General features: G+C 44.4%; 1 protein-coding gene across 2 annotated transcripts; it reads right to left on the reverse strand.

Annotated features, from left to right (window-relative positions):
- Window positions 1–5,121: 5,121 nt before the first annotated feature.
- On the reverse strand, window positions 5,122–9,369 carry RNASE10 (ribonuclease A family member 10 (inactive)). 2 transcript variants are annotated; one of them, XM_059181033.1, is made up of 2 exons: window positions 8,123–9,369; window positions 5,122–5,890 (listed from the first exon to the last, which is right to left on the reverse strand). In XM_059181033.1, the coding sequence occupies exon 2, from the start codon at window positions 5,883–5,885 to the stop codon at window positions 5,238–5,240; it is 648 nt and encodes a 215-aa protein (XP_059037016.1). In that variant the 5' UTR covers window positions 5,886–5,890; window positions 8,123–9,369; the 3' UTR covers window positions 5,122–5,237. The 2 variants fall into 2 exon arrangements, with proteins under 2 accessions (XP_059037016.1, XP_059037017.1); XM_059181034.1 differs by lacking the exon at window positions 8,123–9,369 and adding an exon at window positions 7,913–8,116.
- Between the last annotated feature and the right edge of the window lie 5,805 nt (window positions 9,370–15,174).

Below are 15,174 nucleotides of genomic sequence, written 5' to 3' on the forward strand. Positions count from 1 at the left end.
TGGTCACAGCAGAGCTTCGATTTCATGCCACGACTGTATGATTCCCAAGAACCGGCCCTTCTCACCTACGGCAGCACGTTGATGTCATTTGGGAATGTTGGTGAGGTCTGGAGTCCACAGCCAAGAAAGAAATCTTGAGACGTCTTTAGTGCAAACAGGTGATTTTATGAAAGCACAGGACAGGACCCGTGGGCAGAAGGAGCTGCTGAGCTGGGGTTGTGAGGAATGGTTGATCATATACTTGGGAGCTGGGGGAGGCAAGGAAAAGGGGAGGTGTCCAAAAGGACTTTGATATGCTATAGAAGAATCTTGGGATGCTAGAGGCCTTGCTACTGTCAGGCTAGGATTGTTCTTCCTTCTAGTAAGTCATCAACCTTAAGACAGTTGGGAATTCCTGGATTAATGTCATACTCTGCCCATTGTCAATGGGCTGCAGATCAAGAAGAAACTTAATTTTGTTTACTTTCCTTTCTGTCCTGGTTTCCCACATCACTCAAGGAAGGGAGGGTGAAGTTACAGCTACAGGAAACTGAGTTATGGGTCTCTGGGAGTTAAGCTGTTGACAAGAACGCTATTTCCTTGTAACTCACCCTCAATACTTAAGATAGTTCCACATTAAAAACCCCTAAGCTGAGAAACTCTGGAGAGGGGGGCAACCCTCTGGGGCCCCCTCCCTCTCTGAGAGGTTTATACTCTTTCTCATAAACTTTGCTTTGCTGCCCACCACTCTGTCTGGTCTGCGGCGTGACCAAGAACTATGGGCACTAAAGGCAGCAAATCCTGCAAGACTTCCAGGGTGATGTAAAATCCTTTTAGAGCAGGGGGCCCCTTGTCCCTGCCTGCTTTTCTTCCGACTATCCTTCATTACTAGTACATAAGTGCTTATCACAAAGGCAAAGAATCCAGAATCCTGGCCCTAAACTCTAGTTAGAGTTGAATGTCACCATTTGGAGTCCAGGAGAGCAAACTGAAGGGTTCCAGAAATCAGGAAGCAGCAAATAGGGGGAAGGGCAGGAGCACTCTATTTACATGACAGATCAACCATTCATAAATTGGGTGATCTTGGTCAAGATAAACTTGGCGTCTCCAAGCCTATTTATTACTCTCTTCTGCAAAATGGGCCAATCTACTCTACTATCACCTCTTTTTTTTTTTATTTTTTTTTTAAGATTTTATTTATTTATTTGACAGAGAGATCACAAGCAGGCAGAGAGTCAGGCAGAGAGAGAGGGAGAAGCAGGCTCCCCGATGAGCAGAGAGCCCGATGCGGGGCTCAATCCCAGGACCCTGAGATCATGACCTGAGCCGAAGGCAGAGGCTCAATCCACTCAGCCACCAGGCGCCCCTCTACTATCACCTCTTTATAGGAATTATGCAAAACCAAGTACGTGACAGCATCTGGTAGAGTGCCTGCATACTGGTATGGTTTCCTTCCTGCTTCCCCTGAAAAGAACACACTGAGCCCTCTGAAATGTGAAGCAGACTGCACAGAATTTGGCAGGAGTCCGAAAACTTGCTCCTCTTGAATAATTCTATGTTTCATACAATTTTTATAACTTGTGAGAAGGTTCTAGATAATCAACAAGCAGGTAATCTTTGATCAATAAATGTGCCAATGGGACACCTGGGTGGCTCAGTTGGTTAAGTGCCTGCTTTTGGCTCAGGTCATGATCCCAGGGTCCTGGGATATAGTCCCGCATTCCACTACCCACCCCCTTCCCCGGCTCAGCAGGGAGCCTGCTTCTCCCGCTGCCTCTCCCCCTGCTTGCGCGCTAGCTCTCTGTCTCTCTCTCTTTCTCTCTGACAAATAAATAATCAGAAAAAAAATCAGAAAAATAAATCAGAAACTTACAATATAGTTGCTTCTACAGAGATGCTTATGACTTCATTACGCCATATATTGTATACTGAAATTAAATAAGGGCTGACTAAATTGTGTATACAAGTCCACATCCCTTACCTAAAACTTTTGGGGCCGATGCATTTTGAAACTTAAAATTTTTCAGATTTTCAAAAGCAATTATGTGTAAGTGTGTGTGTACGTACGTGGGTGATATTGCTTAAACATCCCTAGAGGAGTCGATCTGAAGCAGTGTTCATAAACAAACTCTGACATTTCCTCAAAGAAATGTGTAATGGGCATACAGCATAAATGAAGCATAAAGATAATAAGTAGGCTTGCGCCATTAGTTCAGTCAGGTTTTGCATCTAAAGCAGTTTTGGAGCCACTTTGAAAGAAACCCCTTCAGTTTTCAGAGCAGTTAGGATTTAGGAATAGTAGGTAAGGGCCAAGGACCTGTTACAGGGCTAATGCATGTGACTGAAAGGGTAAGGATGGAGCTACCCTGGAGTTGAAGGAGTTGGTGACAGTTTTGTGAATGAGGCAGCATTTGGACTACTATGAGTTAATTTTCTGTCCCAGGTAGGTGGGGGTGTGTCTTGTCACCTTGTTCTGTGGGTCACAGAAGCTGTGTTTTCCTGCGTAAACCACCGGGAGCCCAAAGACCAAAGAGGGTTTTGTGAGTTGCTTTCCTAAGACAGTCTCCACAGTCGAGAGCCTGACCCCTGAGAGTGTCCCAAGTGGAGACTAGAGGAGGAGACGAGGACGGTGTGGGACCACCGAAGGAGAGAAGCTGGCCGCAACCTATCTACAAATGAGACAATACAGCCTTTAATTCCTAGCTAATCCCATCTCTTAATATTTAGAGCCAGACAATGTGGATCCTTTGGCTTTTGGTAAAGATGAAGTCACCCTTACAACACTTGCACATTCCTTAATGCCTTTGGTTTACCCTCTGGACAAATTCCTAACAAGGCTGATTTCTCTGACATCCATTCTTCTCTCCTCTCCCCCCTCCTCATTTTTTATTTTCTTTCTGGCCTGAGATAAACTTTTGTTTCTCCTGAAAGGGATTCTGCATCAGGAAGAATAGGGATCTGCCCCAGCCTTGACCTTGGCCTTGGTTTTGGTCACACTTCGTGCCCTTCTCCTCACCCCCTCCCACCTCTAAAGGTCAGGGCCCCTGCAGATGCAGACATACTTCCTGCCCAGCAACACTGCTCCTTCTAGGTTATTACTGCCAGAAGACGAGAGTGAGAGGTCTAAAGGGAAATGTTGAACCACGGGAGTCTGAGAGGATACCAGAGGCAACACATTTAATGGTTGCCTGATTGGGAGAACAGGAAGGACAGAAGAAATTGGAGAATAAATGAAGAAAGAACAGGAAAGTGAAAGCCAGATCAGGGTAAGCCCAATCTCCACCACCCCTCACCCCCCACCGCCCAGTCTTCCATTATGTATGTCCCCAACTCTGGAGTGTGTTACTGTCTAGAAGAATGAAGCAGAGCAGCCTCACCCCCCAGGGTGAGGAAATCTCAAAATTAAGTCACACAGCAATTTTCTTGGATTCCCTTCTGCACCCATGCATGTCTCACTACACTATTTCTTTCTTTTTTTTTTTTTTTAAGATTTTATTTATTTATTTGACAGAGAGACATCACAAGTAGGCAGAGAGGCAGGCAGAGAGAGAGAGGGGAGGAAGCAGGCTCCCTGCTGAGCAGAGAGCCCGATGTGGGACTCAATCCCAGGACCCTGAGATCATGACCTGAGCCGAAAGCAGAGGCTTAACCCACTGAGCCACCCAGGCGCCCTACACTATTTCTTGAAGGAAATTAATTCAGAGGAAATGGGCTGAGGGCAGCCACTTCCATCCTCTATTTATTCAACTCATAGTTTTTCTGCTCCACGAATAGATTCAACCCCTTCTCTGCTGAAATTATCCTTTCACCAACGTTCTTCTGCAGAGCAAAAAGGGGGAAGAGGTGATGACTGACAATAAGACTCTCTTGACCCCATTCATTTTGCATCATTGAGCACCTGAAGTGAGCACCAGTCTCACTTCTGGACATAAGTAAACCTTCTGGAAAGAGCTCTCTTTCTCTGTCCTCCCTCAACTCCCTATGACCGACTCTTTAGACTATAGGACCTGCACCTTCTTAACTGGCATAGCATAAATCATCCATGTTGGCTGAATGAATTTCTTTTTTTTTTTTAATTTTTTAAAAGATTTTATTTATTTGACAGAGAGAGATCACAAGTAGGCAGAGAGGCAGGCAGAGAGAGAGGAGGAAGCAGGCTCCCTGCTGAGCAGAGAGCCCGAAACGGGACTCAATCCCAGGACCCTGAGATCATGACCCCAACTGAAGGCAGCGGTTTAACCCACTGAGCCACTCAGGCGCCCGAATTTCTTTATTTTTAAAGATGAATTTATTTATTTGAGAAAGAGCGTGCTTGCAATCAGGGGATGGGGGCAGAGGGAGAGAAGAGAATTCCCACTGAGGACAGAGCTGGGGGGCAGTGCTCAATCCCACTACCCTGAGATCCTAACCCAAGCTGAAATCTAGAGTCTGACACTTAAGTGGCTGAATGAATTTCTAAAGGGATTCAGAGAACGAACAGAGAGCGCCCAAAAAGTAGAGGAAAAGGAAAACAGAGGAAGGGTGTTGGCGGTAAGAGGGGTATGTAAAAGAAAAAAAACAAAGAGATGGAAAAAGAAGCAAGACAAAAGGGCAGATAGTAGAAGATGGGAGGAGAGAGAAAAAAGTTGAGAAAAATGAAAGAGCACTGTCCTTGCCCCATCACATGTTCTAGCTCTGTCTGTGCCACTCAGCACCTTCCCAGCACAGCCCGACGACTAGTCCTCTCTTTCAAGGGCTGCAAGAAAAAAAACCTGACCCACGTGGTTTACCAGGTGCAGTCACAGCTTGAGTCACTCATTTCCATCCGCAGCTCACAGGTGCGTGTGGAAAGCCCAGGAGGTTCCTGTGATGGTTGCAGCAGGGAAGGACGTGGGTGGAGGATGCGTCAACCTCTTACAGTCCACACCCAAAGACAAAGGGACTGGGAAACAGGCTGATGACCAGAGTCACCACAGAAACTAGAGCAGTTCTTCACTTATCTCCTCCCAGAGCAGGGCAGACGGGAAGACCTAGAGACACTACAGATCGTTATCCTATTCTTTCACCTCTAGCCCTAGGAGCGAACTGCAAGTTGGGTGAAACCTAGGGGAAAAGAAGCACTGTGTTCTCAGGGGAGAATGATCCAGAGGAGGCCAGCCTCTCTTCCCAGAACCTTTTTATCCAGAACACCAGGGAGGAGGAAACCAGTAGGAGAGAGAAGTGAAAAGGAAGAGAAAGAGGAGAAGGGTGAAGAGGAAGGATGAAGAAGATAAGTCGTTTCATTGTCCAGACGTTATCTGGAACTTCGAGTCATTACAGGATATAATAATATACTTTTCAAAAATGACAGTGAGGTAATTGCAGTGAGGAGGGACCTGGCCTGGTTTGGACAGCCTGCAGAGCGTCAAATCGAAAGGACGGGAGCTTCTGTGGCATTTGCCCCCCTTGAGCTCACAGGCAACTGGAGGACTGTTACAGACAGCCTTGACTGTATCCAGATCCTCGTGGATGAACGTGTACTGGCTTATGCACGTGCGGTTGTGTTCTTTCAGCTTGTGTGACATCAGGCTGTTACACTCCCTGGTCATCAAGTCAGACCTAAGATAGTCTTTGTGGCTGGGAAGGAGAGGCTCAGCTCTGAGCATCTTGCTTCCCCGAACTTCGTCTTCCCCAAGGACGGTGTCTTCAGACCAGCCCGGTTGCACCACTCCTTTGTTGCTAACCAGCAAGGTTTCTGTAGTTTGGCTGCCCTCTCCTTGATTGGCCTTGGTCTTGTCCTCGGAGTCACTGGACCATAGCTCGCTCAGGGTCTGATCGCTCTCCTGTAGGACTGCTGCAGCCATCTGCAGCCCCAGCCCCAGGCCAAGTCCCAGGCCCAGCAGGAGCAGCAACATCATAAAGAAGATCTGCACCAGAGTCAGCTTCATTTTTCCTGGAGGGCGGAAGGGATACAGAAGGGCTGACTTGGAGATGCAACTTGGCTCCAGGAGGGGCCCTACACTCCCTACTAAACACTGACTCCATAATCTTCGGCGTCTCCTCCCTCCTCAGCGTTACCCTCCTGGCAGAGATTCTTTCTTGTCTTTTTCCCGTTTCTCTGGTCCCTCCCCACAACATTCCTGTTGCTGTGTAATAATGTGTAGGTGACCAGGAGAAGCAGTTCTGAAATTGGTTTGCATATGGGGAATCAGTGGGGAAAGTTGACCTAAAGTGGCTCCTACACAAGTATTAGTTCCAAATAACCCAAGAGACTAGTTGAGAAGACAAGCAATTACAGTGTCATACTTTCCTTAAGATAAATTCTTTTTTTTAAGATTTTATTTATTTGGGGCACTGTGTGGCTCAGTGGGTTAAGCCTCTGCCTTTGGCTCAGGTCATGATCCCAATGTTCTGGGATCAAGCACCGCATCAGGCTCTCTGCTTAGCAGGGAGCCTGCTTCCTCCTCTCTCTCTGTCTGCCTCTCTGCCTACTTGTGATCTCTCTGTCAAATAAATAAATAGATTCCATTTATTTATTTATTTGACAGAGAGAGATAGGGAGTACAAGTAGACAAAGCAGCAGGGAGAGGGAGAAGCAGGCTCCCTGCAGAGCAGCGAGCCCGATGCAGGCCTCAATCCCAGGACCCTGGGATCATGGCCTGAGCCGAAGGCAGCAGCTCAATCAACTGAGCCACCCAGGGGGCCCCTTTAAGAGGAATTCTTATAGAAAACCTTATTCTCAGTAAAGGACTAGAATTGCCATAGGAGACTATCTCTCTATTTTTATCCCAAATTAATGTTTGTTCATTCAAGTGTCTATTACTGTCCTCTCTACTCATCCTTCCCCTCAGAAGATAAAAAGAAATAGAAAAAGCACTATGGTCCATTCTTATTCCTAAGCCCTAAGCAGAGGCTACATGATATGGACAGGTGGGGCTTTGAGGGGGAGGCAATGCCCAATTTCATATCTCGGGACCCTGTTAAAGCTACATGCATGGTGTCAATACCAGAACTCTTTTACTACTAAAGATCTCTTAGCACTTGGGTATTTCCTGCTGATTAGTTTTGTACTCTTAGAGAGGAAATGGCATAAGAATGAAACAAACAAACAAAAAAAGTCCCCCAAACTCCAAAACTGACCTCCTGGGATTCCCTTACTAATAAAGACCCCAGTGAGAGCTGAGAGGAAAAAACATGTATCTTTGTCCTGTGAGGTCAGTTTCATCCCTCTATCAAAGACACTTCCTCCCAGAAAAAAAAAAAAAAAAGATTTCTGTAAAGAACATCGAGACAATTGATAAACTAGGATATAGTCTGTGGAATAGATAGGATTATATCAATGTTTGCTATACTGAATTTGAAAATTATACTATGATTATTTAAAAGAGTATCTTTGGAAAAAAAAAAAAAAAGAGTATCTTTGGGGCACCTGGGTGGCTCAGTCATTGAGCGTCTGCCTTCGGCTCAGGTCATGATCCCAGGGTCCTAGGATCGAGCCCCACATTGGGCTCCCTGTTTGGTGAGAAGCCTGCTTCTCCCTCTTCTACTCCCCCTGCTTGTGTTCCCTCTCTCACTGTCTCTCTCTGTCAATTAGATAAATAAAATCCTTTAAAATATAAAAACTAAAAAAAAAAAAAACTCTTTATAAAAGGGTGTATTTGTTCTTTAAAAAAAATGAAGCCTGAAATATTATGGAACAAAGGGGCATACTGTACACAGCCTACACTCAAATCATTCAAAATATAGATTACATGTATGTGTATACATGAGTTTGCAGAGAAAGAAAGAAAATGATTTTGTTAATGTGGGAGAAAAGTTTTTAAAATTATGTATCTGGATAGAGGATATTCAGGAGTTCTTCGTATTATCATTGTAACTTTCCTTTAAAGTTGAAAAATTTCGATATTTAAAAATGTTTTTTAAAGAAGAACTTCCCGTCTTGTTCCCTGGGGCACTCAACACTACAAGGACTTACCTCCACACCTAAGCAGCTTCAGAGATTTTTGTGCTTTCCTGCTCCCCAAGCACTTCCCTCCCAGGTTTTCCTTCTTTTTGAAAAGTGCCCCGGATGCTGGTCTGTAGAAAAATGGTTGGCTCCTGCCGGTCCCTGTGCTCTTAAACCCAGACTTAATTCCCAAGTCCACCCACCATCCATTCCTCCCACCAGCACTGGATAAACACTCACTCAATTCTCTCTGCTCCCACAGACACTTTGAAGTAAGGCTATTTGGACAGACAAATACCCAAGGCAGGAAATCGCTCTAGCCTGGGACACTGCAGACAGTTTTGTCTGGTCAGTTGTCTCACTCCCGAGTTCCACCCACTATCCTGAGCTTTATTGAAGCTTGACCTTACCATGAAGCTCAGATCAAGTCACTGTTTAATATTCTCCACATGTACACCCTTCAGCCCTTTCTTGTTCGTTTTCTAGCAAGTCAAGATCCTTGGCCTTTATTTGGGTCAACTCTCCAACATGGTTATTTTGTACCTTAAGCTTAGTACTGCCCTCCACTCCCTTCTCCCTGTTTCCAACCCAACCAAGATCCACATTCCCATCAGAACATCCACATTTTGCAACCCTGTTAATTTAGCCCTAGATGAGACCAATCCAAAGCAGCACCATCACTACCAGTCCCTGTAGCCTGGGTGAGAAAAACTGGGAGGTTATTTTTCAATGCTGATCCTAATCACGTCTTTAGCTAAAAGTGACAGCAGAAGATGTTTTTAAAATCACCCTGGAGATTATTGAGGAGCTATAAAAACCCCTTCTGGACATAAACAAGACTCTTTAGGAGGATGTTTTGCTTTGTCATTCAGGCAGGAGTTTTCAAACAGTGGTCTGGGAGCTGCCTCTGTGATTGGCAGTGTCCACTTGGCTGGCCTTTTGCAGTGCTGATGTTGATAATTTAGGAATATAATAGCAACAACTAAACAATACTGAGCACTTACTTCACACTAGGCGTTTATTACATTTCACCATCTACTTGTGGTGGTGCCCATTCTGCCCATTCAGTCCATTGAGGTCTACCGGTAACATGAAGAGGACATAAAGAATCTTCTCCTGAGTACCCCCTCCCTCCTCATGCTCACTCTCTCTTCCACTCTCTTTTGTCTCTCTTTCAAATAAATAAATAAAGGGCGCCTGGATGGCTCAGTAGGTTAAAGCCTCTGTGTTCAGCTCAGGTCATGGTCCCAGGGTCCTAGGATCCAGCCCTGCATCGGGTTCTCTGCTCAGCGGGGAGCCTGTTCTCCACCTGCCTCCACGCCTGCCTCTCTGCCTACTTGTGATCTCTGTCTGTGATCTCTGTCAAATAAATAAATAAAATCTTAAAAAAAATAAAAAGGGTGGCTCAGATGGTTGGCTGTCTGCTTTCCCTCAGGTAATGATCCTGGAGTCCTGGGATCAAGGGAGACCTGATTGGGCTTCCTCCTCAGCCGGAAGCCTTCTTCTCCCTCTCCCTCTGCCCCCCCCCCCCACTCATGTGCACTCTCTCACCCTCTCTCTCTCAAATAAATAAAATCTTTTAAAAATAAATAAAATAAAATGTGGACTTAAAAAAGTAATGGACTTCCACTTGTAGTCAGGATGGAGGAACAGTGATTGGATTTTGCCTAAAACTCCTGGAATAATGGGCAAATAATATGAAATAATAGACTTTTAACACATTGGACAAAGGTGATGAAGTCCAGCGATCACTGAGAGAGGGGAAACAAAGGGGATGAGCCTACTCCTCCAATTTACTCCCTGTGGAGAGTTTCTGGGCCAGATGGCACAGAGACCAGGATGTGGGCGGAGCCTCTCAGTCTTCGAGCCGAGGAGATGGAACTGAGAGTCCAAGGAGGACCAGGCAACTTGAGTTCATGCAGCAGACTACCAGGCGGGACAGGACTGCAGAGAAACAAGTCCAGGGACCTTCGGTGGGAAGGCACTGCTACACATCTATCAGAATGGTTATAATGAAAAAAAAGAAAGTAGTGATAATATGGAACACTGGCAAGGATGCGAAAAAACTGGATCTCTTGTATATTGCTGATGGGAATATAAATAGTACTATTACCTGGGAAATAGTTTGGCAGATTTTTTAAAAATACTAACTACATGCTTATCCTACAACTCAGCAATCACACTCCTGGGCATTTATCTCAGAGAAATGAAAACATATGTCCACCCAGAAACTTGTACATGAATGTTAACAGCATTTCATTTGTATTAGCCCACACTAGAAATAGCCCACATGTCCTCCACTGGGTGAGGGGCTAAACAAACTGGAAGGCATGCACAGCACGCAATCCTACTCAGCAGTAAAGAGGGATGGGCTGCTGACACTCGGAATCACCTGGATGAATCTCAGAGGTATTACCCTGCATGAAAGAAATAATAACATCAAAGGCCGTGTACCCTATAACTCCATTTAGATAACATCCATGCAATATGGAGAACAGTGTCAGGGGTTTGAATGGTGGGCGTAAGGACACAGATGTGGCTCTAAGGAGGTACTACAAGGGAGGTCCTTTTGTAGTTTTTTTTTGTTTTGTTTTGTTTTGTTTTTAAGTAATATCCACACCCATCGAACTCAGGACCCAAGATCAAGAGTCCCACGCTCTACTGCCTAAGCTAGCCAGACACCCACACAAGGGAAATCTTGGTGGTGATGAAGTCATTCTGTATCTTGTTTGCAGCAGTGACTACATAAATTAACACATAAAATAAAAAGACACAGAACTACACACACACGCACACACACACACACATTATGCTACTGTCAATCTCACACATCATGTGGATGCGTAAGATGTAATCACGAGGAAGCGGGTGAAGGGTACATTAGAGCTCTCTGTGTTATCTTGGCAACTTCCTATGAACCAATAATTTTTGCAAAATAAACACTTATATTAAGTGTCAAGCCTCATTATAGATGGTTTACTAACAGTATGGAGAAACACATGTCTGCACACATAGGACCCTTACCTACACGGTTATTTACACAGGATATCTAGCCTGTGGTCTTCTTCCACCCCACTCAGCCCTGTGTGGATGTTAAATTCAACACCCGTATTAAATTTTCAAGTCGAGATGTCAGGCGGTCAATATAGTGACTATAGGAGACTGTACAGCAGACCAGTGTGAGCTGGAGCTACAAATTTCAGAGCCATCAGCATATGACCAGGTATCTAAAGTATGAGACTGAAAGGGCATAAGGGTCAAGAGAAGGTTGGTTTTCTACTTTGTTTTGTTTTTAAGAAAAGACAACACCAGCTTGTTTACAGATAATAAAGACTAAGCAGAGAAGAAAACCAATAATGCAGGAGTGAAAGGCAAGACTTGTTGGAGCAATGATGTTTGAGTGCTCAGACTCCAAAGACGAGTTGCCTGGGGGTAAGTGTGAATCCCTGTGATTGCATCTGAGAATCACACCTCAGGGTAGTGAAAGGGAGGTTCAGCGTCTTTGCTATGAAAGTCCGGATTTGGGGATGCGGTTGAGAAGCACTTGGTTATGCAAGAATTAGCAATGGTCAGCACACTCTTCCACTGGGCACACAGGAACTTTTCCCTCACCCTGCAGTGGCAGCTGCTTCTGTCTAGTGACAGCTGACTGGATGGGTGTGAAACCAGCTCAGCCTCCAGCTGGATGTTCTCCAAACTACGAGGAGTTTCTCAGGATGAGAAACATAAAAACAAAAGAAGGGAAAATGAACATCAATTCACTACGAAGGGATTCAACTTTGCTGTGGGTCCCAAACGAGCCATTGCCTTTTTTCCCCAGGGTTTTCATCACACACATGCCCTCCAAATGCACCTAGGTTCAGAGTGGGGCCAGTGGGGTGGGAGGCATTTTTCAGAGACAGACAGGTTACTTGAGATGACCCTATGCTCAAACACTGACCTCCGTTAGGACTGCAGAGTGCTCAGGAGTGTGCAGAGCCTGGTGTTGGTTTAGCCCGACCCACGAAACCCAAAGGGACCTAGCCATGGAGGAGACCAGGCAATCATCTTGGTAGGGAACGCTTCCTGGTGCTCCCACGCAGTGTCATTTCCCATGCAGAAACCGTTCTACAGGGGCGCCTGGGTGGCTCAGTGGATTAAAGTCTCTGCCTTTGGCTGGGGTCATGATTCCAGGGTCCTGGAATGGAGCCCCACCTCAGGGCTCTCTGCTCAGCGGGGAGCTTGCTTCCCCCCTCCCTCTCTGCCTACCTCTCTGCCTTCCTGTGATCTCTATCAAATAAATAAATAAAATCTTAGAAAGAAAGGAAGGAAAGAAGGAAGGAAGGAAGGAAGGAAGGAAGGAAGGAAGGAGCCGTTTTGAAGTTTACTCTGTGCTTGGGATAGCCAGCCATGCAGTACGTAGAGACCAGAACCTAACTGTGCTCTGTGCAACAAACTGTGCAAACTGGTGCAGAGCTGATTTCACCCAGAGGAAGTGCCTTTCCTTTCAATTCATACAATGGTGGTATTTAGGCTTTCTGAGGACCTAATCAGATGGCTTTGCATTTTAGTTTACTTTCACCTAAATGACCTTATATGACCCTTACAACTTCCTCAACAAGTAAAAGGAACTAAAATTATTTCTCTTGTTTTACAGTAATCTCGAAGTAAGTGACTTGCCTCGGGCCACATAGCTAGGAGGCAGTAGAATGGGGGCAGGACTCTGACCTATAGGATCCCACCAATTGTTCCTTCTTTTATCCCAGATATCTTGCCCCTGATGGTCTGGTCCTATTGAAGTCATTTCCTCATGGATCTAGAGAACAACTGGTTATCACTGATGCCCAAAACAATCTTAAAAATATGTATCTCATATAAGATGGATATTTTCGGTTCTTAGTAAGAATCATGATAATTCACATTTATAAAATGAACTCACATAAACCTGGTCAAATCCATAGAACTCAACCCTTCTAACTGGTGCTGGATTTTTCTTTTCTTTTTTTCTTTCTTATTTTTTTTTAAGATTTTATTGATTTATTTGTCAGAGAGTACAAACAGGGCAGCAGCAGGCAGAGGGAGAAGCAGATTCCCCACTGAGCAAGGAGCCTGACATAGGACTTGATCTCAGGATCCTGAGATTATGACCAAGAGGAAGGCAGATGTCCACCCAGATCTTTCATCCTTATACTTCTTTGTCACCTCTAATTTCTGCAGTCACCCTGGTCTGGGCTTGTCTAGTGTAGGCCCTGTCTAGCCCTGGTTCCATTTAGTAGATGATCCTCTGGGGAGTTATGGCCCTGCATCCTGTTCTTTCTGAGTGATTTTGGCACCTTCTGTAATGTTGGAGGGGTTTTGCTAATAACATATGATCAATAAAACAGACCACAACCATCCCTACTCTAGTGCGACAGGAACTTCTAGAACCAACAAAGTTTACAGAACGAACTCCCCAAATTATATCTAAATCCTACACCTCTGCTAGGAAAGATGCCAGCTCAGTAATATTCTGGGTTGCATTTTCTATAAATATTACATTCATCCATTTTTATCAATCAGCACAAGTAACATGCACTGACTACTTTGAAATAGGCTTAACTATCTTTAAAGACATTTTGTCTGAAGTTTTTTTTGAAATGGCTTTTATTACTGTTTTACATTCCAAAGAAACAACCAAATTTCCTTGTGAGGTGCGTTATTCTTATTATGAAACTTCCTACATGTTCACATCTGAAGATTATCAGCGATAAACTAACCACAGGCATTTTAAGGTTCTGTCACCCATAGGTAGTTTTTGTTTATTGCTGGCCTGAAGGCTCCGTTATAAATACCAATGAGAATTTGTGTCTTTGATAAAAGGTGGTGTCAGAGCCTTGTGAAAAAGGACTGTACTAGATACTTCAAGGCATTGGCCCTTTAAAGCATAGACTCCTAAGGACAGGTTTTTGAGTTAATGATATTTAGACAACTTTCATACCAAACCAGTGGATTGAGCCAAAATTTCCAGAACTCTTGGTCAATAAGCAAACAACTTCATGGGACTGCTTACGCAAGATCTAGCAGAATAAGAATTAGTTGTATGGGACTGAAGGAACTAATAAGGGAAATTTGCAGTTATTTGTTTGGAATATTGGGGTTTTTTGTTTTGTTTTTTTGTTTTTTGGGCTTTTTATTTTATTTTATTTTATTTATTTGACAGACAGAGATCACAAGTAGGCAGAGAGGCAGAAGCAGGCTCCCCGCTAAGCAGAGAACCTGATGCGGGGCTCGATCCCAGGACCCTAGGATCATGACCTGAGCCGAAGGCAGAGGCTTTAACCCACTGAGCCACCCAGGTGCCCCTGGAATATTGTTTTAATGTCTATTTCAATGTTGATGCTATTTTAATGTTCTACTCTGAATATCCAAATAAGGTTTTTTTCTTTATTCTTAAACTCTCTGTAATCCATAACAAATTCCTAGATTCTGCTTTTTTTTTTTTTTTTAAGATTTTATTTGTTTATTTGACAGACAGAAATCACAAGTAGGCAGAGAGGCAGGCAGAGAGAGGGGGAAGCAAGCTCCCTGCTGAGCAGAGAGCCCAATGCGATGTGGGGCTGATCCCAAGCCTCTGGGATCACGACTGAGCAGAAGGCAGAGGCTTTAACCCACTGAGCCACCCAGGCGCCCCTAGATTCTGCTTTTTTAAAACTGAAATAAACATTCTTAAATGATGTCTCCTTCTTACTGACTCACACATCATTACCAAGAATTCAGAAACTTACCAAGTCTCCTTATTTTTCATGGCCATGTAGTTATTTACCCAGGCCTCTGGTCAAATGGCAGCTCCTCAGGCTTTCCCCAAAATAACCCACTTGAAATCTCTTGCCCTTTTATTACTTTCTTTAAAAAAAAAAAAAAACAAAAAAACCTTTACTGAGGTATATTTTACATATCATAAAATTTACCCATTTCAAGTGTACAATTCAGTGACTTTTTTTTTTAAAGATTTTTAAAATTTATTTATTTGACATAAAGAGATCACGGAGAGAGAGAAAAGAAGAGGAAGCAGGCTCCCTGCTGAGCAGAGCACTGATGTGGGACTCAGTCCCAGGACCTTGGGATCATGACCTGAGCTGAAGTCAGAAAGGCTTAACCCACTGAGCCACCAATTCAGTGACTTTTAGTAGCGTTACTAGCAATGCACCCATTTGTTCTGTTCTCATCCCCTAAGATCCCTTATGCTTCTTTCATTTCCATTTCCACCCTGGACCCCAGGAAACCACTATCTACTTTCTGTCTCCACAAGTTTGTCTTTCCTGGAATTTCATATA

Source organism: Mustela lutreola, chromosome 7 (genome assembly GCF_030435805.1).
Source record: "Mustela lutreola isolate mMusLut2 chromosome 7, mMusLut2.pri, whole genome shotgun sequence".
Taxonomy (NCBI): Eukaryota; Metazoa; Chordata; class Mammalia; order Carnivora; family Mustelidae; genus Mustela; species Mustela lutreola.